At 30.3% G+C, this 24,775-nt stretch overlaps 1 protein-coding gene and 2 long non-coding RNA genes across 3 annotated transcripts; 2 read left to right on the top strand and 1 right to left on the bottom strand.

Annotated features, from left to right (window-relative positions):
• Positions 1-2,275: 2,275 nt before the first annotated feature.
• On the bottom strand, positions 2,276-4,239 carry LOC105646421 (homeobox-leucine zipper protein HAT22). Its single transcript, XM_012232276.3, has 3 exons — positions 3,874-4,239; positions 2,574-2,653; positions 2,276-2,492 (listed from the first exon to the last, which is right to left on the bottom strand). Exons 1-3 carry the CDS (start codon positions 4,237-4,239, stop codon positions 2,276-2,278), a joined length of 663 nt encoding a protein of 220 aa, XP_012087666.1.
• Positions 4,240-13,681: 9,442 nt separating this feature from the next.
• Positions 13,682-16,068, top strand: LOC119370534 (uncharacterized). The gene is made up of 4 exons (XR_016321985.1): positions 13,682-13,926; positions 14,143-14,280; positions 14,935-15,016; positions 15,835-16,068. It is a non-coding gene; the product is annotated as an uncharacterized LOC119370534 (long non-coding RNA).
• A 4,154-nt stretch (positions 16,069-20,222) lies between these two features.
• On the top strand, positions 20,223-22,609 carry LOC149494202 (uncharacterized). The gene is made up of 4 exons (XR_016321991.1): positions 20,223-20,467; positions 20,684-20,821; positions 21,476-21,557; positions 22,376-22,609. It is a non-coding gene; the product is annotated as an uncharacterized LOC149494202 (long non-coding RNA).
• The last annotated feature ends 2,166 nt before the right edge of the window (positions 22,610-24,775 follow it).

Genomic DNA, 24,775 nt, shown 5'->3' with positions numbered 1-24,775 from the left:
AGATTAATGGCTCTCAGAAGCTACCTTGTGGAGATTTCCAAAGATTTTTGAGAGATCGGATGCAAAAAATCAAAAAGTTGGGTTCTTGAATCAAAGATTCGAGTTTGAGATCAAAATGAACGTGTTTGTGGACTTTTTTTCAATACTTAAGGGTTTTGTAATCAAAAATGAATGAATAGCAACCTAGATCAAAGTGGAAAACACAAGTTTTTCCTTTGAATTTGGTTAAGTTTTCAAAATGAAATAGTTTCCTTATTCTTTTCCAAAAGGTCCTCCTTAGCACTAATCTTAAGGCCTTTATAGGCAAATGGGTAATGTTGCCCCATTTTAAGGCTTATGTAGCAAAATGCCACTGTTGGGCCCCGAAATTGGGCCAAGCCCATTTTTACAAAGTCGGACCAAGTGGCACGCAAAATGAGGTGAGGCACTGAGAAGTGCGCCGGGCGAACCCGAAGCGCTTCTCGGGCCCGGTTTCATCGCAAAACGCCTAGTGACTGAACAAATAAAAATGGTCAAGCACGTACATTACCTCAACCATGGACCTATGGTCTGAAAACCAGAGCATCGGGAGTCCCGATCCAATCTTATGTTAAAAATTAATTATCATCACTAAACCATTAGGAGCAAAATTTGAACGTCAACAATCTACTCTAAATAATTTTTTTAGTACCCTACTACTTTCGATTTCATCATCTTCCTTGAATTATTATACATCAATAGCTTTCCCAACTCCTCCTTTGGCCGTGGTAGAGCTACGCATGCATAATCGTTGCCTCATACACTCTTGCGATGAATGAACCCATGCATTTCATTTCATTCCCAATTTGTTTTTGTCACAAACTAACAACATGGAATGCACAACATTAGTATCTTTCATATGGCTTAACACGGGACATTCTATACATGCCCCTCAATAGTTTATGACATGCCTTCCGTTTTCCATTTCTTTCGATCACACTATTCTTGAACACTTGACGATCGAAATTACCCTGTCCATTTCCAACCATTTGTGCAACTTCCACTACAAGCTTCTTTGTGCAGCTTCCTCTCTAAGATTTTTTACCACCACAAAAAACCAATATTGCCCATCTCACTTGCTATAATTACAGTATCTACCTCGCTCTACAATACGTTCTCTCATTTGAATACAATGTGTGGGGCCTTCCCATAATTTAATATTTAAATTGCTGAGACGGTTGGGAGTCCGACCCATCTAGCCATACTCTACAATATTTAGGGTTTGTTCAATAAAATTAGTTGCTTTGGTAACTGTTGACTGTTTTAGTAGCGTAACAGCCGATTGAGTAGCTTTCCATAAAACACTAAAAGTTAAATGTTATATGAGTTAATTTTGTATAAAACGCTACTTTAACCTCTAAAAGTTAATTCAAACGTTATGCTACCGAACACTATAAAAAACAACGTTTAGCGTTTCGACTAAAAGCTACTTAAAAGTTGTTCTTGAACACAATCTTAATGTTTTATCATAAATATGAACAACTGAAGCAATTAGATACAAGGAATTCGTAGGAGTCAATAAAAAATATTTTTCTGGTCAAGAAAAATGACTTCTCATTTTCAAGATAGAAAAATATTTTCTAAACATTGACAAATAACTTCATAAATGCATATTTTTTAATTTATTAATTATCTGTAGCCACGATCACTATTTACCATTCATCACCAGCCACCACCATCGGTCATCGGCGACTTTTATAATTTACCATTTTTTTGCATTTTTCTCATATTTATTAATAAAATTTTTTAAATATGAAATTTTTATTATTATAATATTTTTATGGTTTTAGGAGTTAAAAATTTTAACATATTTTAACTAATTTTCAATATTTCAATCAAACAATGGAAATAAGTCATTTGGAAGGAAAATTTTCTAAAGGTAAATTATTTTCTGGAAATAATTAGAGTCTAAGTGAGAGGTTCATGGACTTTATATATATTTCTAACAAGTTAATACTCATTAGATATAGGATTGATAACACAAACATTTCATACTTCGATCAAAACCTCTTGATATATAATTAAAAACTATAAAAACTACATTAATTCACCTATGATCCAAACCAATTCTTATGATTTCTTTTACTATTAACTTGTCTCTCTAAATTCTTATTTTTGGTGTTAAGTCTGAGTGACTAATATAGTTGATAGATATACAAGAAAGCTATAATAATGATAAGGAAAAGCAAACCTATATATGATTATTGTTGTAATTAGTAACTAATTTGACTAAAATCAATAAATTAAAGCCGGCCGCTTATTGATGAAGAGGACCACACCCAAGCCCAAAAGCTGCGGTTTTCTCACACGAGGGACACATTGGAAAATGAAGACACAGTTGCGATGAAGTTCCAATACTTTTTAGATATTGTAATTCTTGCACTTCTTTCTTCAATCTTGTATTTTCCTCGCTTAGACTTTCGCAGCATTTTTTCAAGAACTCGCAGTCTACCTCTGTTTGCTTCAGCTTGGTCCTGCATTATTAATTCTTTAGTTAATTAGCTAACAACCAGTCTTAATTACAACTAATTACGTAACTCATTTATAAACCTGACCTTGCCCTCCTGTTTTGAAACCAAACTTCAACTTGTCTTGCTGTTAAATTCAATTGCTCAGCAAGTGCATGCTTCTGAACCTGTTATTATTAAATAAATAAATAAATAAGTGAAAAGAATATCAAAACATGATAGAAGCTCGACTCTGTATATAAATGAGATTTTAAAATTATATCGAAATGATTGTTTAACCTTAACATAATTTTAAAATACACTGGTCCTCGATAAGTTAATAATTATATAAAAGTTTTAATTAGGAGGTGGTGAGTAGGGGCTCTGTCCCTGTTGTTTTAAAATTTTCCTAAAATTATTTTATAAAATATAGAAAATTTTTTCAATTTTTTCTAGTTACGCCGCTATTTCAACTTATAATAATTAAATTTAATAAAAATAAAGAAAAAGAGAGATAAGGTAATGGGTATTTAACTGTAGAGTTGACCACATTTGTAGGTTAGAACATTTTTTGAAAAAAATATTATAATATTAATTATTAAATAATCATAAATAATATTACAATTATATTTATTTATTGATTCAACGTATACGATCGTATTAATTGTTCTTTATAACATGATGCTTCCTTATTTAGAAAAAAACAGACATATCGTCTTTAGAAAACGAAAATAAATCCAAAAATGTTAATTAGATATCATATATAAATAAATTAATCATAACATATCCAAAAAGAAAGAACAAAAAAAAAAAAAAAAACAATAACTTGTATAATTAAGATCAGTAGTCTAATGGAAGTGTAAATAGAGAAATAGTACCATGTTAGAAATTAAAACTCGATCTCAAAATTTAAATATTAAGGTTAAAAGAGCTAATAATACAAGAAAATGTGTTTTAATTTCATTTTTAGAAGTGTTTTTACAGTAGTTATAAGAATATCAATCAATCGAAAATAATATTTTTAGAGAAGAAATGTTGTCTTGATTTATAATTATTATAATTGGAATATGATTTAATACTTGTAAAGAATATGAAGACCCATCTCAAATGATCAAAGATTTTTTTTTTTTTTTTTTCCTTGAGACGAGATCAAATAATATTTTCATGATATGTTAAAACTGAAAATTTGTGCCAAAAAAAATATATTATGTTTCTTTCAAGAAATATGATATTACTAAAAGAAAATGAAGAAATAAATTTTATTCTCGCTAATATCAAATAAAATAAAGAAGAAATAGCAACACCCAGAACAAGAATATTCAATCCCAATTCAAAAAATAAATAAAAACAGAAAAAAATAAAAAAAACAAGAATATATAATAACAAATATAAAGTTGCATATACATACAGGATTGAGAGTGGTATGCACTTTGAAGCTGTCTTCGAGCAAAGCAGATTGGTCTTTAGTAAGCCTCAGTTTTTTTCTGCTAATACTGATATTGTCGACGTTAACAAAATCAATTCTTTTATTATTTGCATGTTCTTCATGGCCTTGACGTGCACCAATAGACTTTTCTTCTTCTTCTTCTTCTTCCTCATCCTCTTTTTCTTCTTTAGGGCAAAGGTTAAAAGACAGGTCCAAACAGAGCCCAGATTTAGTACTACTGTGCTTACAATTGTTTCTGTCTTGCCCTTTTGGTATATTGCCATTCAGGCCAAGGGTAAGACCAAGTTCTGTGTTGCAATATTCTTCTTGAGGATTTTGTCCTTCCATTTTTAATTGGTTGAAGGAGAAAAAAAGAAAGAAGAGATTAATATAACTGGCATGTTGGAAAAGAGGGGTGTTGTCTTATTATTATTATTATTAGGAGGTAAGACTTTGTATAATAATTTAATGAGTTTCAGTCAGTTATTAGTTAATAAATGCTTTAATTATTATTAATATTTTATTTATTATCTTAATTAAATTATTGCTTCTTTACATTGCTAATAAGTAAAAACAACTTCAAATATCAATGTGAGTAATAACATATGCGTTCAAACTGTGGTTCCTTCCTTTTAAAATGAAAATTGGAAAAAAAAAAAAAAAAAAAAAAAAAAAACAACTGTGGCTCCTAAGGAAACCACAATTTATTATTATTATTATTATAACATCTTAGACTTTCAGACTTTCCAAGTACTTCTTGCCACTTTTACCCTTTGTTTGTATGGGTGTATTTTTTTAAAAGAAAAAAAATAACTACAAAAAATACCTAGAGAAAGAATAGAAGAGAAAAATATTAAAGGAATTAATATTTTATTTATTTTTCAATCAGGCCTACAAAAAATGAAGAATACTTCATTAATCAAGCGCATAAGCATCCAATAAACGGAGGGGAATAGACTTCCCTTACAATCTGTCGCCTTGACAACGAACCTTTGATGCTCCAAACTAGATTAGTAATCTGACATGTGGGGCAGCATCCTATTTGTATGATATATAACATCCTATTTATATAATTCATAAACTCAAAGAAATCTATCTTAAATGACAATCAAGTGTAAATTTTTCAAATTATCAAATGTACGAAAGCATTTATTTAATATAATTGTAAGAAGATGAGTTATTTTATATTTTTAGATAGTATCATATATGAGAAAAAAAAAAGAAAAGAAAACTAAACTAATATTAATAAGCAAAAACTATTTTATTTGAAAATAAAAAATAAATATAAGGAAAAGAAATTTCGATAATTTTCTCTTTAAATTAAAGGAAAATAAAAAAAGTATAAAAATAAATTTGTAGAGAAAAATTAATTTTATTTTTCTTTTATATCCAAAAATAGAAGTAACATAAGTTTTTCCAAAAAAGAAATTTGGTTCCTTCTTATTTTTTTTCAAAATTTAGTTCCAAAAAATGTCAATATTCAGTGAATTGGTCATGTCTAAGTTTTTTTTTTTATTCCTTGTTCATAAATTTTTTAATTCAATAAATTTTCCCTCCCATTTAGAGTTACGCTTTAGTGTAATACCCTGAATTTTTATTTTCAAAACTCATGAATTTTTAATAAATCAAAAATCTGAATTTGTGACGATATGGGCTTAAGTACCGAGCAATTTTAATCTGGGCCTAAATAGCGAGTTGGACTCAAGCCCAAAACAATTTATCGGAACACCTAGTCGAAAATAATTTAAACTTCTTAGAATTGATATCGAACGACTTAAAATAATAATAAAATTAGATTTACCACTTGGTAATCCTAAATTTGATTAAATCAATTAAATAAATCACATTAGAAAGAATAAAATGGGGTTATTCAATAAATAGTTAAGTATTGATAAATAGGAACCGTAAACTGGCTTAAAGTTTCCTGAAAACAAGAGAAAAACCAGATAATCAAACAAAAATCGAGCTAAATTGTTGAGTTGGACCAAATCGGTTCGAATCGAACCGGAATGGCCCAAAAGCCCAATTTCCTTTCTTTTCCTTTTTCTTCTTTTCCTTCTTCTTCTTCTTCATTTTTCCTCTCATGCGTGACAGCCTCTCTTCTCCCTCTCCTTCGCGTTTCCGGCAACTGTTCAGCAAGATGAAGCTAGTGATCGATTCCTCTGGCGATGCTGGACACGGTTCCAACCTTCCCTCTCTCCGATCAGACCTCCAGCGACGCGAATCGAGGCCATCTCCTATGACAGTCACGCTCTTCGATCTCCGACGATTTCTCGCCATTTCTGATGGGCTCAAGGTGAACCGAAGGTCTCGATCGACTCCTCTTCTCCATATGAACATTTTCCCTCCATTAATTTGTGATTTTGCTTGCGTCTTGATGAATCACCATGGACGGCGGCTTAAAGGTGGCTGTGGAGGCCGATCCGACCAAACGAGCCACTAGCTCAACAAATTGATAGCAGATTTGGATCCCTCACGAAAATTGGAGTCGGGTGGTGGTGACCTTGCAATTTTCTGGGCGGTTTAACTTTTCCAGCCACCGTGCACGACGGCGACGGCGGTGGTCCGGCGAGACTCCGGCGATGACTTCGAGAGGCAGAATGATCTCCTCTTCACGTGAATCACGGAAATAAAATCCGATTTTCGATCGGTACACTCTAAGACTCAAACCACGATTTTCGATATAAATCCCGAACGAATTAATTAATGAATTAATTGAGTATTTAAGTGAATTAAATTGAACATTGTTAAATATAGTTCTTGAATATTAATTATAAGATTGATATTGAAATAAGAATTCTAGCTAAGAATTATATGAGGTAATTAACGGAATCTTAAGAAATATAAATAGGGGGAATTATAATTTATGGTATAAACAGGTAATTAATGATATTATAGAAATATGATTCTAGGTTAATATAAAGTAAAATTTAATTGGTATTGTTATTATTATTATTATTATTATTATTATTATTATTATTATTATTATTATTATTATTATTATTCTCACGATAAATACTTCTTAACGAATGATATTCTTAATGATTATTATTATTACTATAATTAGAAGACTTATTGAAAAAAATATAAATTAGAATAAATAAATAAATAGGGAAACTATATATATAGAGAAATATACAGTTTAGTTTGATATGTGAGCAAAGCGAGTAGTAACCAAAACTAATAATTAAGGTAAAAATACGTTTCTCGAATTAGACCTCTAATGTAGAATTTTATTATTATGTTAGATGTTTATAAAGTCCCAAAAGATGAAGACAAATGCTGGAAGCGTGCAGTGATAAAGATAGTTCTTTAAAGGACAATAAAAAACTGTGAGTAGTGTTAGATAACTAGTATCATCAGCCTGCATTCATGCATTCACGGCTAAATGTTATCATGCATTCTTTTGTTGAATTGCCACATTAAGATGCACTATTTGTTGCTATTAAAAATTGTTTGATTACTTGTGCTATGAATATACTATGCCTTGTTTGTGTGGAATTGGGATGAAGTGGACCACCAGGGGTTTGTGAGGACGGTCTATGTGATATGGATCCTGAATATGATATGATATGGAATTTGACCGTCAGCCGGGTAAATGGAAGATCGGCGCCCCCGTGTGCACCTGATGATATGGATTATATGAAAAACCACAGGATGGCTTCTTGTTGTTGCGCACCTAATAATCTAGATTTGATTGTAGCCCGCAAGGTGGCCTCCTTTTGTGAGCACTTGATGATCTAGATTGGATGAAGACCACCAGGTTGCCTCCTGTTGGTATGGAAAAGAAAATAGAGAATGGAAAAACAATGAGAGGACTGGTCAGTGAGGATGAGACCAGTTGGCCGTATGGGGAATCGGCTCCCTTATGCACATGTACGAGAAGGCGAGCCATATGTGAGGACGACTCGTTGGGGTTTCAGGTGGTGCCACTAACTAATTTCCACGTGATGTGATTATATGAAGGTGATAATACTTGTGATTGCTGTTGTATTGCCATTTGTGTGACAAACTACATGATCATATAATTAAACGGTAACCAGATAAAAATATTTTAGCATCTGTGTGATTGTATGGGGTGAGAGGGTTATCTAACCCTACTCATTGAGTTTGGCGCTCACCCCTGCCTACTATTTTTTTTTCCAGGTAATAGAAAGAAAGGAAAGCCCTATGGAGTTGAGACACTTATTGTAGAAGACTGTTAATGATAGAAATAACGATGTAAATATAAAGTTAGAGTTCCGCAATTGTATTCCAGTTGGGTCGTAAATAGATAATAAAAGTCCATATTAAATATATGAACTATATTTTGGATGCATATGTATAATAAGTTAATGGGTCTGAATCCATAATTATGAATAGAATGTGAGATTTAAATAAGTGAGGCTTACTACGGGCTTCGGGGGCTTAAGCCCACCCAGGTCCTAGTGTTGGTCCGGCCCACAGAAATGGGTCGTGACATTTAGCAAAAATTAATCATTGAATGAATTGGCTTCTAATCTCAACTCTTTACTCTCTATGTTTTCTTTCCTCTATTAATTTTATTTTTCTTTTATATAAAAAAAATAAGTAACATAAATTTTTTCCGAAAAAAAATTTAATTCCTTCTTGTTTTTTTTTCTAATCATTCATTAATAAAAAGAGACAAAAACAAATTTAAAAAAAAAAAAAAAACGCTTCATTTTTTCTTGGTAATAAAAAAAAATCTTGGTTGATTAGCTTGGTGTATGGAGTAGTCCCATATATCAGAAGTTAAGTTACACAGACACAGAACACGAGATACGGGAACATACGCCATAAGATAATTTTTTAAAAAGTAGGACATTCATACGCTTAGGACATACTATACTAAATAAGTATAATACATTAATATTTCAAATAAATAAATAATAATTTATAATAAATCATAAACATAAAATAAAAAAATACCTAATTTCTTATTTCAATATAATTAGTTAAATTTTCAAAATTATTATCACTATAGAAAATTCATTAATTTTGTGTGTATATTTTTTTATGCAGGTCATACTAGGGTGTCAAGATGGTCATGACACGAGAACACAATTAGCTTAACACGTGAAATAAATGGGTTAGGATTGAGGTAAAATGAGTTCGTGTCATAAATGGTTGTGTGTCATAAATGAGTTACCCATAAATGACACGAATATAAACGTGTCGTGTCGTGGGTTGACATGCGGGTTAAGCAAATTATCCGTTTATTTACTAGTAAATAGGTAATTTATTGTTAGATAAAATACTCCAACAAAAACCTATTTAAATTTTATTATTGTATCGCTTTTTCATTTTAATTACGAATCTTGAAGAATTTATGCATTTTATGTATGAAAATGTATTTTTAAATATGATTGAAGTTAAATAGGCTAAAATTTAAAAATATTATAAGCAGGTTAAGTGGGTCATATACAAATTAACACGATCACTTAACCTATTTATGTATTAAGCAGGTTACACGGGTTGTACATAGGTCAACACAATCCACTTAACCTGTTTATGATATTAAGTGGATTAAACATATCGTATTCGTGTCACCTGCCAAATTTTTGTATCGATAAATTTAACACAATTATTAAATTAGTCGTGTTCGTATTAACCCTAATTGTGTCGCTTGTTAGGTGAATCTATGTCAAACCTGACACGCCAACCCATTTTGACATCTCTAGATCATACCATGTATGACTTTTACTATTATATACCTTCGTAAAAGGCTTGGCATGATATTTAAGAAGATATATCTTAGCATTGTATTTTTTTTTTTTTTAACATATCTTAACGAGATACAATTTTATAATGCATTTTACGATTATTTTAATATACAAATTTTATTATTCTTGAATGATATTATAAAAGATTATTTCATCTTTTAGTATTGATTCACACATATAGCTAATTAACCATAAAAAGCAAAAAATGTATAAAATAAATAAATTATTTATCTTTTTGAAAATATTAAAAAATATCAATTATTTTTTTAATTTTACTACGTACTGTCTCTACTAAATACAATTAATTTTTTTTTTATAATTTTTAAAACCCATTTTATATCGTTCCCCTCTCTCTCTTTCTCTCTCGATTTTATGGTGATTAAAGTAGGGAAAATTATTGTTAATTGGGTGAGAGATAAGATAAATGACATACTTACAAATATAGCGCCTCAACTTGTTTCAAAATTTTATATTTTAATGGCTAACTGAAAAATTTTTACAATTGTGTCTGCATCATAAAAAATTTTGCAATTAAATACAATTACTAAATTGATTAAAATTGGTTGAGTCGGATAAAAATCACATTTCATGCAGATGAATAATATAAAATTAATTATATGCCCTTTTATTGTCCCTCTTTTCTCTCTCTTTCTTCTCCCAGTTCCCAATTCAATTCGGTCTCTGAATTATGAATTTAAATTATGGCTATTTTTACCAATTGACACGTCCAAATTGTGGCTTCTTCCGAGTACATCACAAATTACTTCCGTCTCAAAAAATAGTTAATTTTTTACTTTCACGTAGATTAAGAAATATGATTAAAAGATAATTTTATTCATATAATTTTTCTATTATATCAATTTTAAATAACACATGAATAATTATTATATTGAAAATAATAACTAAAAATTAATAAGGGTTATCGAAAATAAGATAAAATTTAATAAGGTTATATTAGACAATTCAAAGATTAACTATCACGCAAAAAAAAAAAAAAAAAATTGACTATATCTTAGAACAAAGCAAAAAGGAAAGATAAACTTTTTTTTTGGAACGGAAAGAGTAGTATCATTACTGTTATTGTTATCATTCACTCTTTGACTTTCAGACTTCTAAAGTACTTATTTTTCACATTTTTAGTTTTCACTTCTAATTTAAAATAAACTTTGCATAAAGTAAATAAATACTTCCACAGTCCCAAATATGAGTCATTTTTAGATTATTATTTTGTCAAAAAATATAAGTCGTTTTTGACTATTTTAAGAAGAAATAATTTTTTTTTTTTTTGTAATATTAACCTTATTTACATTAGATAGAACAACTACCTTCACAAGTTATTATAACGGATAATTTGGTCAAATTATCATTAGTTTTGGTATAATTTCAGAGAATTAATTGTTTTCTTAATTTACGTAAAAAATATTAAATGATTTATATTTTAGGAAAAAGAGACTAAATAATCTCTATTTCACCTTTAATTTCACAATTATTATAAGACTCCATCCGTCCCATATATATAGGTTCACTTTTCTTTTTCGTCCGTCCTAAAATGTAGTCCTATTTTCTTTTTTAAAAGATCATTTACTATGTAATTTCTTAAATGTACTCCTATTTAATATACATCCTTATTTCCTATTGTACATACATCATTTAATATTATAAAGGGATAGTTTTGAAGAAAGCTAAATGAAAAATATAGTTTAACTATATTAACTAATTTTTCTTCATCTATGTGAAAATCAAATTATGCATATATATATATATATATATATATATATATATATATATATAGGACATAGGAAGTATTTTTTTTTTTTGTTGTATATTCCATTTTTCAATTTTTATTTGTTGTTTTCTAAAAGTTGTTTTATCAAAAGTTGTTTGTGGTTTGAGAAGATTAAAGAATATTAATTATTTTTCAATTTTAACGTTCTCTGTATTAACATTAATACTTATTTTATATAATTTCTTAAAACCCATTTTATGTCGTTCTCTCAATTTTAATGGTATATTAAAGCAGAGAAAATTATTTATAACAAGTCGGTCCTCCGTGCTTCACACGGTTGTATAATAATTATATTTTTCGTTTCAATTGTAAGATATATATGTTGAGTAAATTGTAGAAATTCATTTTTTAGGCAAAAAGTGACTAAAATTATTATTAGATATAAAGTCTTGATAGGTACTTAAAATAATATAAATACTTAATTTTTATTTTTGTAGAGATTTATCTAATGGGAAGTATATAGTTAAAAAATCTATTAAAATATAATAGTTAATTCATCATTACATAAAATATATTTAAATCCTTTGAAATTGCAAATATTTAAATCCTTGTAAAAATAAATAAAATAAACTAAGCTAAGCAAAATATAAAATGAAAAAACAAAACTAAGTAAACGACTCAAAGAAAGCAATGAAATACTATAATGTTTTTCTTTCAACCGGCAATAAACTGAAAAGTTAAAGTTATTAAGTTAAGCTTTCAACAATGGAAAGAAATTTTAAAATAAAGAAAAAAGAAAAATAGAATAATGAACTAGAAGAGAATTTTGAACTTTCTATTTATATATGACAATATAAGTATTTGAATTCTCAATCATCAAAAAATAAAATAAAATAAAAGCTAAAACCACTAATTTCACATTAACCCAATTCTTTGAATCTTAAAAATAAGAAAACCCACATAGGTAGTCTTTTTCATGATAAATTCGGTAGCCTTTTTCATGACAAATTTGATATAGTCATACAAACAATAAATTAAATTTAAAGATATCAAATATTATCCACTTGAAAATATTCAACTTATCATAAGAAGAGAAATTAATTTTCTATCTTTATAATTTACTAAAAAAACTAAGCATAATAATCAAACAAATCAAAAGAGAAAAAAAAAAAAGACTACTATTCATCTTAATTTATTATTTTTAAACTGTATGAGACTATTCTCAAATGTTGATAAGTTAATTATCATGAGAAGAAAAATAAACTTTGTACCTAATAATTTACTCAAAAATTAAGAATCATTACCAAACAAATAAAAAATAATGTGTATTTTTGAAACACATGATTTTTTTAACATTTTTTAAATTATTAATTTTTAAATATACTATATTTGATTTGAAGTTTAGACTACATAAAAATAAAAATTTTTATATTTGTAAATTATGAAAATTTAAAGATTTAGACATTGTATTGTTTTTCTATCACATATTTGATTTCTACCAAAACAATAAGTAGCATATTTAATTTGAATTTAAAAGCTAATATATATATATATATATATATATATATATATATATATATATATATATATATATAGGTACATAAATTATGAAGATCTAAAAAAATATAATTGAAATATTTAATTTTTCATATTGCCATAATTAAATGATTTAGTACTCATAAAAATGAAAAGACAATTAATTATTGAAAAATTAATGATGGGAGAGAAAAAGTGAATAGAAAAAAGAAAAATGCTCAAAAAGTTCACAAAAAAAGATAAATCACAATATTTAAATATTAGGAGTTTTACTTTCTTAAGAAAGTACCACATTAGCATATAGAAAAAAAATAATGTTTCTCCTTTATATAATAATAATAATAATAATAATAATAATAATAATAATTATTATTATTATTATTATTATTATTATTATTATTATTAGGTGAAATAAAAGTTAATTGTAATAAGTATAAATTTGTTATCTCAACTTTTAAAATTTTAATTTTTTTTTAAAAAATACTACCTGTTTTGAAGGGTAAAAGGTCATTTTAATATTTTTAAATCTATAGCTTATATTTAAATAGTAATAATACAGTGGTGAATTGTAATACCCTGAATTTTTATTTTCAAAAATTTTCCAATTTAAATTTAATGAACCGACAGCTTGGAAATTAATATTAATATTTTAGTGCGAATACTGTAGTAAACCGAACCGAAAATCGATTGGAAAACTCAAAAACCAAACGGAATGAGACTAAATCACTGAATCGGACCGAACCGGTTCGAATCGAACCGGACCGGCCCATTTCTTTTCTTTTCTTTTTTCTTTCTCTTTCTCTTCGTTTATTCCTTCTCCTTCTCCAGTTGCGTCACCTCCTCCTCCTCCTCCTTCCTCTCCTTCGATCTCCTTCCTCCGGCCACCAAATTCGGCAAATGAATACTCTAAAAATATCTACTCAACGCGAGAAAGAAGATTATAGCTTAGATTTGAACTGAAATTGTGTCTATTTTGAAGGGGAAGAGCTTGAAGTTTTGGACACCTTTTTCCGGCGATTCACGCCGTTTCAGGCAAGCCTTGGACACAAGGTGAGTACCAAATGACTCCTCTCTTCTTCCTCTTTCATTTGATGGCCTCCTCGTCGACTGTAATAGCCGGAATCGGAAAACCCAAAATGGGTATCACCGAACCTTTCCGCCCAATTTCCGGCCAACTGGTTCACACCCACCTTGATTTGAACACATATTAGCGATCCTCTCATCGAAACGAATAAAATGATGTATTGTTTGTCAATTTTGGTGAAGGTTAAATTTTCCGGCCACCGTGCACGGTGGCCGCAGCGGCGGTCCGGCGACCGGCCGGCGAGACTCCGGCGAGACTTCAAGGGACAGAATGCTCTCCTCTTCGCGCGGAACACGGAAATGAAATCTGATTTTAAATCGGTACACTCTAAAGCTTAATCCGCAATTTTTGAATAAATTCTGAATTTAATTAATTAATGAACTTAATTAAGTATTTAAGTAAATTAAATTAAATATTAAAAATATATATATATATATATATATTCCTAGCAATAATAAATTTTAGGAATTTTATTAACAAATAAATAGTTATAGAACAATTAATTATAATGGATTATGTGAATTAAGTGAGCGAATAAATGATGGATATGGCGGACGGGATTAGTGGATATGAATTTGCTCGATAGATGGGCTGTGTGTGTGGATTTGTGAAAATTTGAAAATTTGGATGGTCCAGTTTATAGAGGAAATGCTGTCGAATTTTTTTAATAAAACACTTAATGAAGAATTAAATTAGTTATTCTTAAGAAGTAGTGACGACGAAAATTTGAGGTATTAAGAAATATTGTACAATATTAGAATTATCATTATACAATATTTCTCACCGAATAATTAGAGATTTTATCTAAAGGTTATAAATTAGAATAGTTATTTATATAAATGAGAGAACCTAGATATATATGCATATACATAACAAGTGAATTAAATGACCGGTAGCCAAAATAAATAAACGAATGTGAAATATAAGTTTTTGAATTAAAATTCTTATTTAGAAATTTCTTGTTTATTTTAAAGGCTTATAAAATACAAAATGCGAGGACAAAAGCTGGAAGCATGTGGCTAAAAAGGCAGTCCTTTTAAAGGACAATAAAGAACTGTGAGTAGTGTTAGATAACTAGTATCATCCACCTGCATTCATGCATTCACGGCTAAATGTTATCATGCATTATTTTGTTGAATTGCCATATCGTGCTGCACTATTTGTATTGCTTGATTCGCTGTGATGTGATATTGCTGTGCTTTGCTTGTGTGGAATTGGGATGAAGTGGGTCACCATGGGTTTGTGAGACCGTTACCGTTATATGGATCCTGATTACCGTTACCGTTATATACCGTTACTGTTATATGGATCCATTACCGTTAGCCGGGTAAATGGGAGATCGGCGCCCCCGTGTGCACCTACCGTTACCGTTACCGTTAACCACGGGTTGGCTTCTCGTCGTTGCGCACCGGACAGTCTAGATTTGATTGCAGCCCGCAGGGTGGCCTCCTGTTGTGAGCGCTTGATGATCTAGATTGGATGGAGACCACCGGGTTGCCTCCTGTTGGTATGAAAAAGAAAAGAGAGAATGGAAAAACAATGAGAGGGCTGGTCAAGTGAGGATTAGACCGGTCGGCCAGTATGGGGGATCGGCTCCCTGGTGCACACGTGAGAGGATGGGCCATGTGTGAGGACGGCTCATCGGGGGTTCGGTGACTCCACTGACTAATTTCCACGTGATGTGATTATATGAAGGTGATAATACTTGTGATTGCTGTTGTATTGCCATTTGTGTGACAAATTGCATGATCATATAATTAAACAGTAACCGGATAAAAATATTTTAGCATCTGTGTGATTGTGTGGGGTGAGAGGGTTATCTAACCCTACTCATTGAGTTTGGCGCTCACACCTGCCTACTATTTTTTTTTCAGGTAATAGAAAGAAAGGAAAGCCCTATGGAGTTGAGACACTTATTGTAGAAGACTGTTAATGATAGAAATAACGATGTAAATATAAAGGTAGAGTTCCGCAATTGTATTCCAGTTGGGTTGTAAATAAATAATAAAAGTTCATATTAAACATATGAACTGTATTTTAGATGCAAATGTATAATAAGTAAATGGGCCTGAATCCATAATTATGAATAGAATGTGAGATTTAAATAAGTTAGGCTTACTACGGGCTTCGGGGGCCTTAAGCCCACCCAAGTCCTAGTGCCGGTCCGGCCCACGGAAATGGGTCGTGACAAAGTTGGTATCAGAGCATAAGTTGGGCCTTAGGAATCAATTGCGGAACATAGGAAATTAAATAGAGAACTCCTATGTTGGGATCGGCCGTAACCAACAAAGGAGCTGTAGTCTGGATTGAATTCCATTTTAGTGCCGGTGGACGCATCGTGCACGAGGATGGAAGGAAATCTATATGAAACTTAGGATGAGAACTGAAGGTACATAAAGAATAGTAAATTATAAAAAGGGTCTGGGTAACTGACGTTTATAAAATAAATATTGAGTTTTGCAAAATCCCCTCCATCTATTTTGAAGCAGAAGATCAGTTGGAAATTGGTGTAATGGCCTGATCACCCAGTACACCTTGATTCGACAAGAGACACTGCTTCAAAAATTATTTGAAATTGTTTAGAAAAGAATTCGGAGTTTTAAAGACAGTAAGAAAGTGAGTTTATTTGAACTATGATTCGAAAAAAAAAAAAAATGTTTTATTATTTGCTTACTAGAAATTGTTTTGAAGTTGCAATTAATTGTTTAGTTTTCTTGTTTTGTCGGCATGTCAAAAAAAAAATTTTTCTGATTTTAGAATTTAAATTATTTACAATGATTGCATGTTTGATTAATTTTTATTATATTGTCTATCCCGAGGACTAAATTAGGCCTATAGAAATTAATAATGATAAACTAATAGAGATTAAATTCTAGAAATGTTACTATTAGGGATGCAAAAGTGGAAATTGTAATTTACATTAAATCAAAGGTCAGGAAAGGAGGATCTAAGACAAATAATCATAATGGACAAGAAATCTTTACGTATCCAAGATAGAAGTTGTAAATCGCTTAAATATGACATCGAGGAAAAGAGAGACTTATTGGAATCAATAAATAGAGTCAGATGTAGGAACGATAAATTGTATCTACAAATAATTAAAAGTATTAATTGAGGTGAATCTCGACATGTAGAATTTAAAGGGAGTATTGAAAACAATATAAAAGAAAAAGATAAATTAATTATGTGATTGAATGTGAAGAACGTAATGTTAATTGGATAGGTCAAATTACCTAAAACAGTATAGAATAATGTTAACATAATAAAGAAGCGTGTAAAATTTCCTTTGGAGAAATTAGTGTGAAGGGTAAAATTTTAGTGTTTGTAGTAGAATTACAAGTGGCTAGTGAAAATTGGATAAAAGTTTGGATTTAACATTTGATTAATATGGAAAAGATTGATTAATAGTTAATAGAAGAAATTACAAACCATGAACTAATTAGGAATCTATTATAATAAAATGAATGTAGAAGATGATGAATAACTTTAAATCACAAATGGGGAATGAATGGGGAAAGGAACGTAGATGCTGTAGGAAAACTTAATGACTTAAGGGAATTTGATGTATCTAGGTAGGGAGTTAACGTAGAAAGGACTAATACTATTTATTAATCTAAGTTAAGTATAAGCAACTTATATAAAATCTGCTTTAAAGAATTAAGTACGCAAGTAGATTGAGGTGCTAAATGAAATAAATATTTTAATAGCATTTGGAAAGGGATAAAGGTCAAAGATAACTTATAATAATTAAGTAGAGATTGAAAAATCAGAAGAAGGGAATCTAAGAAGCAATGACTTTAGGATGAAATTAAATTTTGTGTAGAATGATGGTTTTACGATTCATGTATCCATAATTAAACTCTTTTACGGATAAGACTTAAATGAGGTTGGGTACACTAAGGAGATATGAAGGATAAAAGAAAGATTAAAATGAATCAAAAGGCTAAAGAATTTGGATAAGACTAGGGGATGTTAAATCGTAGACAAACCGATGATGATCATATGGTCAATTATTCAGATGTAAGAAATATACATATATATATATATAAAAAAATGATGATAAAATAAATAACTAAATAAACAAAGACAAAATAATAATATAAATATAAATCATTACTGAAAATAACTTTTGGAAAAATTTAAGGTGTGGACCAATCTACTTGAGAGGCTAGTAATAGCGAAAGGAATAGTAATTATGGAGATTAGAATATTCTTGGTTTAAGAGGATCATTTAGGGATGAAATATGTAACAATAGACTGGAACTAGATGATTTGAGGATTGTCCTCGTGGAGATAGACAATTCATTTTTATTAAATACAAAAGGGTTTTTAGAAAATACACTGAGTAATGATTTTCAAACTTTATGAAAATATTTTATATTACCATTGATATTGGTTTTTAAAGGAAATGAAAGTGAAATGCAAATTTCTATGAAAAGAATTTCAAAGTTACATGTGAGTGACATGCTGATGCTTTTAAAAGTGAAAAAGGAAAGCTATTTTAAAATTTTTAAATAGTCAGTTACCCATAGAATGGTCAAGCTAGTCGGTAGTTGCTAACTCATTAGTCGAATTTTGGATTAAACGATGAACTAACAAATCAAATGGATGGAATATAATGTGTATTGAGAATATTAATAAAGGAGAATGTGGAAATTACTTACAAACTCTTAGTTAGTACACTCAACTGATGAAATTCACATTATGAGACAGCTAGTGTTGTAGACTATTAATATAAATGAATTTATTGAAATAGAACCTAATATCTCGTTGATACGTAGAGATAGATACATTAGAATTGAAATTTGAAGTATTATGCCTTTTAGATTATAATGAATTGTGACACAGCAGAGCTAGAGGGACTCGATATTTAAATTTAAACACGCAGCAATTAATCTCTTCAGACTCTTCGATAAATATTAAAATTTATTTATTTAAATCCTGACAGGATAGTTGTCGGTAAAGAAAAAAAAATTCGACGTTGACCCTTTTGTGAGACAATGCTTTGACTTAAATTGATCAGAGGGCTATCTGAAAATGATAACAGTAATAGATGTAAACAACCCATAAATGTATTAAACAATTAAACTTCAAGAGGAAAGTTCGAAAATAGTTGTTAAATTAGTGAAATGTGCAGGTATTAGTTGATATTAGTTGAGGTTAAGATAATAACACCAGGTGGCCTTGTGCTAACCTGAGAAACTAGAGTCGATAAGATTGAATGGATAAATTTAAGGACATTATAAATGCCTTGCTAGGCATAAATAAGAAAGGATGAGATAGATAAATTGATAATATATATTACAACTTGGGAAAAAAAAAAATTAAAATTAAACAATTAGCTTATGTATTATAAGTATGAATTAGGGTCTTACTATTATTTCATAATTCATGTATGAACTGAACCTTCATACGGAAACGAATAAATTATTTAGTTGATGCAGAGTTGGGTGAATGAAATTGAGTTAGTGATGTCGGCTTAAATGATGTGATATTGGAATTGTAAGACAGCGTTAGGTCGGGACTTAAGAACTGTTATTGAAAGAATAAATATTAGATTGAAACAATAGTGATCGGATAAGCTGTGGAAAATTGTACTTCGTAGTATAAAGAAACTAAGTGAAAGGAATACCTAATAAGTATGCTTCAATATCCTTAAGGCACCATAAGAGAAATGAGAGGTTATAATGAAAGTCAACTTTTAATGATAAATGATAAGATAATTTAAGGAATAAGTGTTAGACGTAAGGACGACGATTAAATAGAAAGTGTGGAGATTCCTATAGCATCGGCTAGGTGGTACTATATAGCTTGAACGAAATTTTATTCTACATATTATGATTAGCGGTACAAGTACAATCAGAGTACCCCACTCACTTCGTTTCCTTGACCTGTATTTCGCTCTTGAGCTGTCTCCTTGGTATTGGAAGCAATTTCTTATAACTTTACAATTTTCCATGCGTCCATTCTTATTCTGTCCCACTAGATTCAATTCGAGGACGAATTGTCTTAAGGGGGGGAGATTGTAATACCCTGAATTTTTATTTTCAAAAATTTTCCAATTTAAATTTAATGAACCGACAGCTTGGAAATTAATATTAATATTTTAGTGCGAATACTGTAGTAAACCGAACCGAAAATCGATTGGAAAACTCAAAAACCAAACGGAATGAGACTAAATCACTGAATCGGACCGAACCGGTTCGAATCGAACCGGACCGGCCCATTTCTTTTCTTTTCTTTTTTCTTTCTCTTTCTCTTCGTTTATTCCTTCTCCTTCTCCAGTTGCGTCACCTCCTCCTCCTCCTCCTTCCTCTCCTTCGATCTCCTTCCTCCGGCCACCAAATTCGGCAAATGAATACTCTAAAAATATCTACTCAACGCGAGAAAGAAGATTATAGCTTAGATTTGAACTGAAATTGTGTCTATTTTGAAGGGGAAGAGCTTGAAGTTTTGGACACCTTTTTCCGGCGATTCACGCCGTTTCAGGCAAGCCTTGGACACAAGGTGAGTACCAAATGACTCCTCTCTTCTTCCTCTTTCATTTGATGGCCTCCTCGTCGACTGTAATAGCCGGAATCGGAAAACCCAAAATGGGTATCACCGAACCTTTCCGCCCAATTTCCGGCCAACTGGTTCACACCCACCTTGATTTGAACACATATTAGCGATCCTCTCATCGAAACGAATAAAATGATGTATTGTTTGTCAATTTTGGTGAAGGTTAAATTTTCCGGCCACCGTGCACGGTGGCCGCAGCGGCGGTCCGGCGACCGGCCGGCGAGACTCCGGCGAGACTTCAAGGGACAGAATGCTCTCCTCTTCGCGCGGAACACGGAAATGAAATCTGATTTTAAATCGGTACACTCTAAAGCTTAATCCGCAATTTTTGAATAAATTCTGAATTTAATTAATTAATGAACTTAATTAAGTATTTAAGTAAATTAAATTAAATATTAAAAATATATATATATATATATATATTCCTAGCAATAATAAATTTTAGGAATTTTATTAACAAATAAATAGTTATAGAACAATTAATTATAATGGATTATGTGAATTAAGTGAGCGAATAAATGATGGATATGGCGGACGGGATTAGTGGATATGAATTTGCTCGATAGATGGGCTGTGTGTGTGGATTTGTGAAAATTTGAAAATTTGGATGGTCCAGTTTATAGAGGAAATGCTGTCGAATTTTTTTAATAAAACACTTAATGAAGAATTAAATTAGTTATTCTTAAGAAGTAGTGACGACGAAAATTTGAGGTATTAAGAAATATTGTACAATATTAGAATTATCATTATACAATATTTCTCACCGAATAATTAGAGATTTTATCTAAAGGTTATAAATTAGAATAGTTATTTATATAAATGAGAGAACCTAGATATATATGCATATACATAACAAGTGAATTAAATGACCGGTAGCCAAAATAAATAAACGAATGTGAAATATAAGTTTTTGAATTAAAATTCTTATTTAGAAATTTCTTGTTTATTTTAAAGGCTTATAAAATACAAAATGCGAGGACAAAAGCTGGAAGCATGTGGCTAAAAAGGCAGTCCTTTTAAAGGACAATAAAGAACTGTGAGTAGTGTTAGATAACTAGTATCATCCACCTGCATTCATGCATTCACGGCTAAATGTTATCATGCATTATTTTGTTGAATTGCCATATCGTGCTGCACTATTTGTATTGCTTGATTCGCTGTGATGTGATATTGCTGTGCTTTGCTTGTGTGGAATTGGGATGAAGTGGGTCACCATGGGTTTGTGAGACCGTTACCGTTATATGGATCCTGATTACCGTTACCGTTATATACCGTTACTGTTATATGGATCCATTACCGTTAGCCGGGTAAATGGGAGATCGGCGCCCCCGTGTGCACCTACCGTTACCGTTACCGTTAACCACGGGTTGGCTTCTCGTCATTGCGCACCGGACAGTCTAGATTTGATTGCAGCCCGCAGGGTGGCCTCCTGTTGTGAGCGCTTGATGATCTAGATTGGATGGAGACCACCGGGTTGCCTCCTGTTGGTATGAAAAAGAAAAGAGAGAATGGAAAAACAATGAGAGGGCTGGTCAAGTGAGGATTAGACCGGTCGGCCAGTATGGGGGATCGGCTCCCTGGTGCACACGTGAGAGGATGGGCCATGTGTGAGGACGGCTCATCGGGGGTTCGGTGACTCCACTGACTAATTTCCACGTGATGTGATTATATGAAGGTGATAATACTTGTGATTGCTGTTGTATTGCCATTTGTGTGACAAATTGCATGATCATATAATTAAACAGTAACCGGATAAAAATATTTTAGCATCTGTGTGATTGTGTGGGGTGAGAGGGTTATCTAACCCTACTCATTGAGTTTGGCGCTCACACCTGCCTACTATTTTTTTTTCAGGTAATAGAAAGAAAGGAAAGCCCTATGGAGTTGAGACACTTATTGTAGAAGACTGTTAATGATAGAAATAACGATGTAAATATAAAGGTAGAGTTCCGCAATTGTATTCCAGTTGGGTTGTAAATAAATAATAAAAGTTCATATTAAACATATGAACTGTATTTTAGATGCAAATGTATAATAAGTAAATGGGCCTGAATCCATAATTATGAATAGAATGTGAGATTTAAATAAGTTAGGCTTACTACGGGTTTCGGGGGCCTTAAGCCCACCCAAGTCCTAGTGCCGGTCCGGCCCACGGAAATGGGTCGTGACATGAATATACACTTCTCAGACCAAGAAATCTCAATTTTTCATAGTAGTTTTACCCTAAAAGTTAAAGTAATGTAATGCCAGGAGAAATTAATATCGAAGATAAGCACACTTACAATAAGCCCAATTATTATGTTAGGCCCAATTTTGATAATATTATTTTTTTTTTCTGAAAATATTGTAAATTAATGTTAATTATATCCAAATGCTTGAAAAAAAAAAAAAAAAAAAAACATGTAGTGTCAATAGCACATCATGCACATGCAATAGCAGTTAGCTTTCCAGATTCCAATTAATGCGAGTCTCCAACAATTAAATAACATATCCTATACAATTTATTGATAACTTTGTTATTGCAATGATAAAAAAGATAACTGTGATCATTCAAAATGAGGATGTGAAACTTGACTTTGCTTTCTTGCCATCTGCTTCTATTCTTCAGGTGAAGCAATGTATTGAAGATCTTTTGGACTGGGGGGTTGAAAGACTATATCTGTTTCATAATGATAAAGAATTGGAAAATAATCGCTCACTTGAAAATTATAATTTCAAAGAAGGAGGATATTATCATTTTCATCTTATTAAGGCAAATTCCCCTCTTGAACAGAAATTCCACGTGCTAGTGAAATCTAATTGCGAGCAAGGATATATAGGAGTTAGAGCAAGTTTTCCAGTGGGATATTTGAAGAATAAAATTAAAAGAAAATGGGGTATTACTGGTTCTTCTTTAGATTTAACTTATAATAATATACCATTGAAAGATGATTTTGCACTCTGTTTTTATGATATTCATGAGAATTCTATGATCGAAATCGATGTGAAAGAATCTAGTTAGTAATTTTTTTTTTTTTTTTTTGAGAAAAGAATATAGTTAGGTACAACATAAGCTCTGGTTATTAATATTAGTATGAATAAGTAATAGACCAAACTTAATTATTAATGGTCTTATTAGGAGCTAAATCGTTAAAAATACCCTAAACTTTGTGGGTAGTTTTAATTGTATCCTAAATCCAATTTTTTTTTCTTAGTATTCTGAATTTTCATTTTAGTTATAATAACATCCTAATTTCAATTTATACCCAATTTAATGAATAGAATATTATTTTTGCGAAACCTAGTTTAACGTTTTCCTCCGAATTAAACTAATAAATAAATATATTTTTCTATTTGTATGAATATTAAAATAAAAAATAATCTATTCATCTTAAAAACAAAATACTTTTATTCATTTATATAATATTAACAACAAGTAATGATTCTCTAAAAATAAAATGACAGCATGATAAATAAAAATATATTTTTATAGGAGATTTAACCTGAGTATAAACAAAATTCTATGCTTAAAAAATCGCAAAATAAAAATTTAAACTAATATTTTATGTTTATAACTACAAAAATTTATTATTTTACTTGCCTTTTTATGAATTTAAATTTCTAACAAATATAATTAGTTAGGGTATTGTTAAATAATGAATTTTTAGTTAACATGACCATAAGAGAGAGTATAAGTCCAAAGAAAATAATATTTTATTCATTAAATTGAATACAATTTAAAATTAGGGTGTTATTGTAACTAAAATTGAAGTTCAGGTATTAGCAGAAGAAAGTTGGATTTATGGTACAATTAAAACTACCCATAAAATTTGGGGTATTTTTAATGATTTAGCCCTTATTAGGAGAAAATAAGTGTTATTTATGAATAAGTCATGTAATAAGTATTTATAGCTTATTAAGACAAATAGTGAGTGTTATTAATGCTACTTGTTTTTTTATCATATCCTATGTAATGAATAAAATTTTAAATATTAGTAAAAATCATTAAAAAAATAAGTAATTACTAGTGGTATATAGAAATTGTAATTATCTTTTATTAAGAATTACACCATGTGATAAAGAGAAGGGGAAAGACAAGGTTTTTACTTTGCCTAATGCATGGACCTGTCTTCCCTTCTGCATTTTCTTAAACAATTTTTTATTTCATCTTTTACTTTTTTTTTCCTCAAACAATTAAGTTAAATACGTGTGGAAATAATAATCTACTTGCTAAAATTACCATCATATACTTTAATTCTGTCAAGAATAATAAGC

Source organism: Jatropha curcas, chromosome 8, assembly GCF_041381405.1.
Source record: "Jatropha curcas cultivar XTBG-Jc1 chromosome 8, XTBG_Jcur_1.0, whole genome shotgun sequence".
NCBI classification, from domain to species: domain Eukaryota; kingdom Viridiplantae; phylum Streptophyta; class Magnoliopsida; order Malpighiales; family Euphorbiaceae; genus Jatropha; species Jatropha curcas.
Note: the sequence above shows the minus strand (reverse complement) of the source record. Positions and strands in the feature narration are given on the sequence as shown.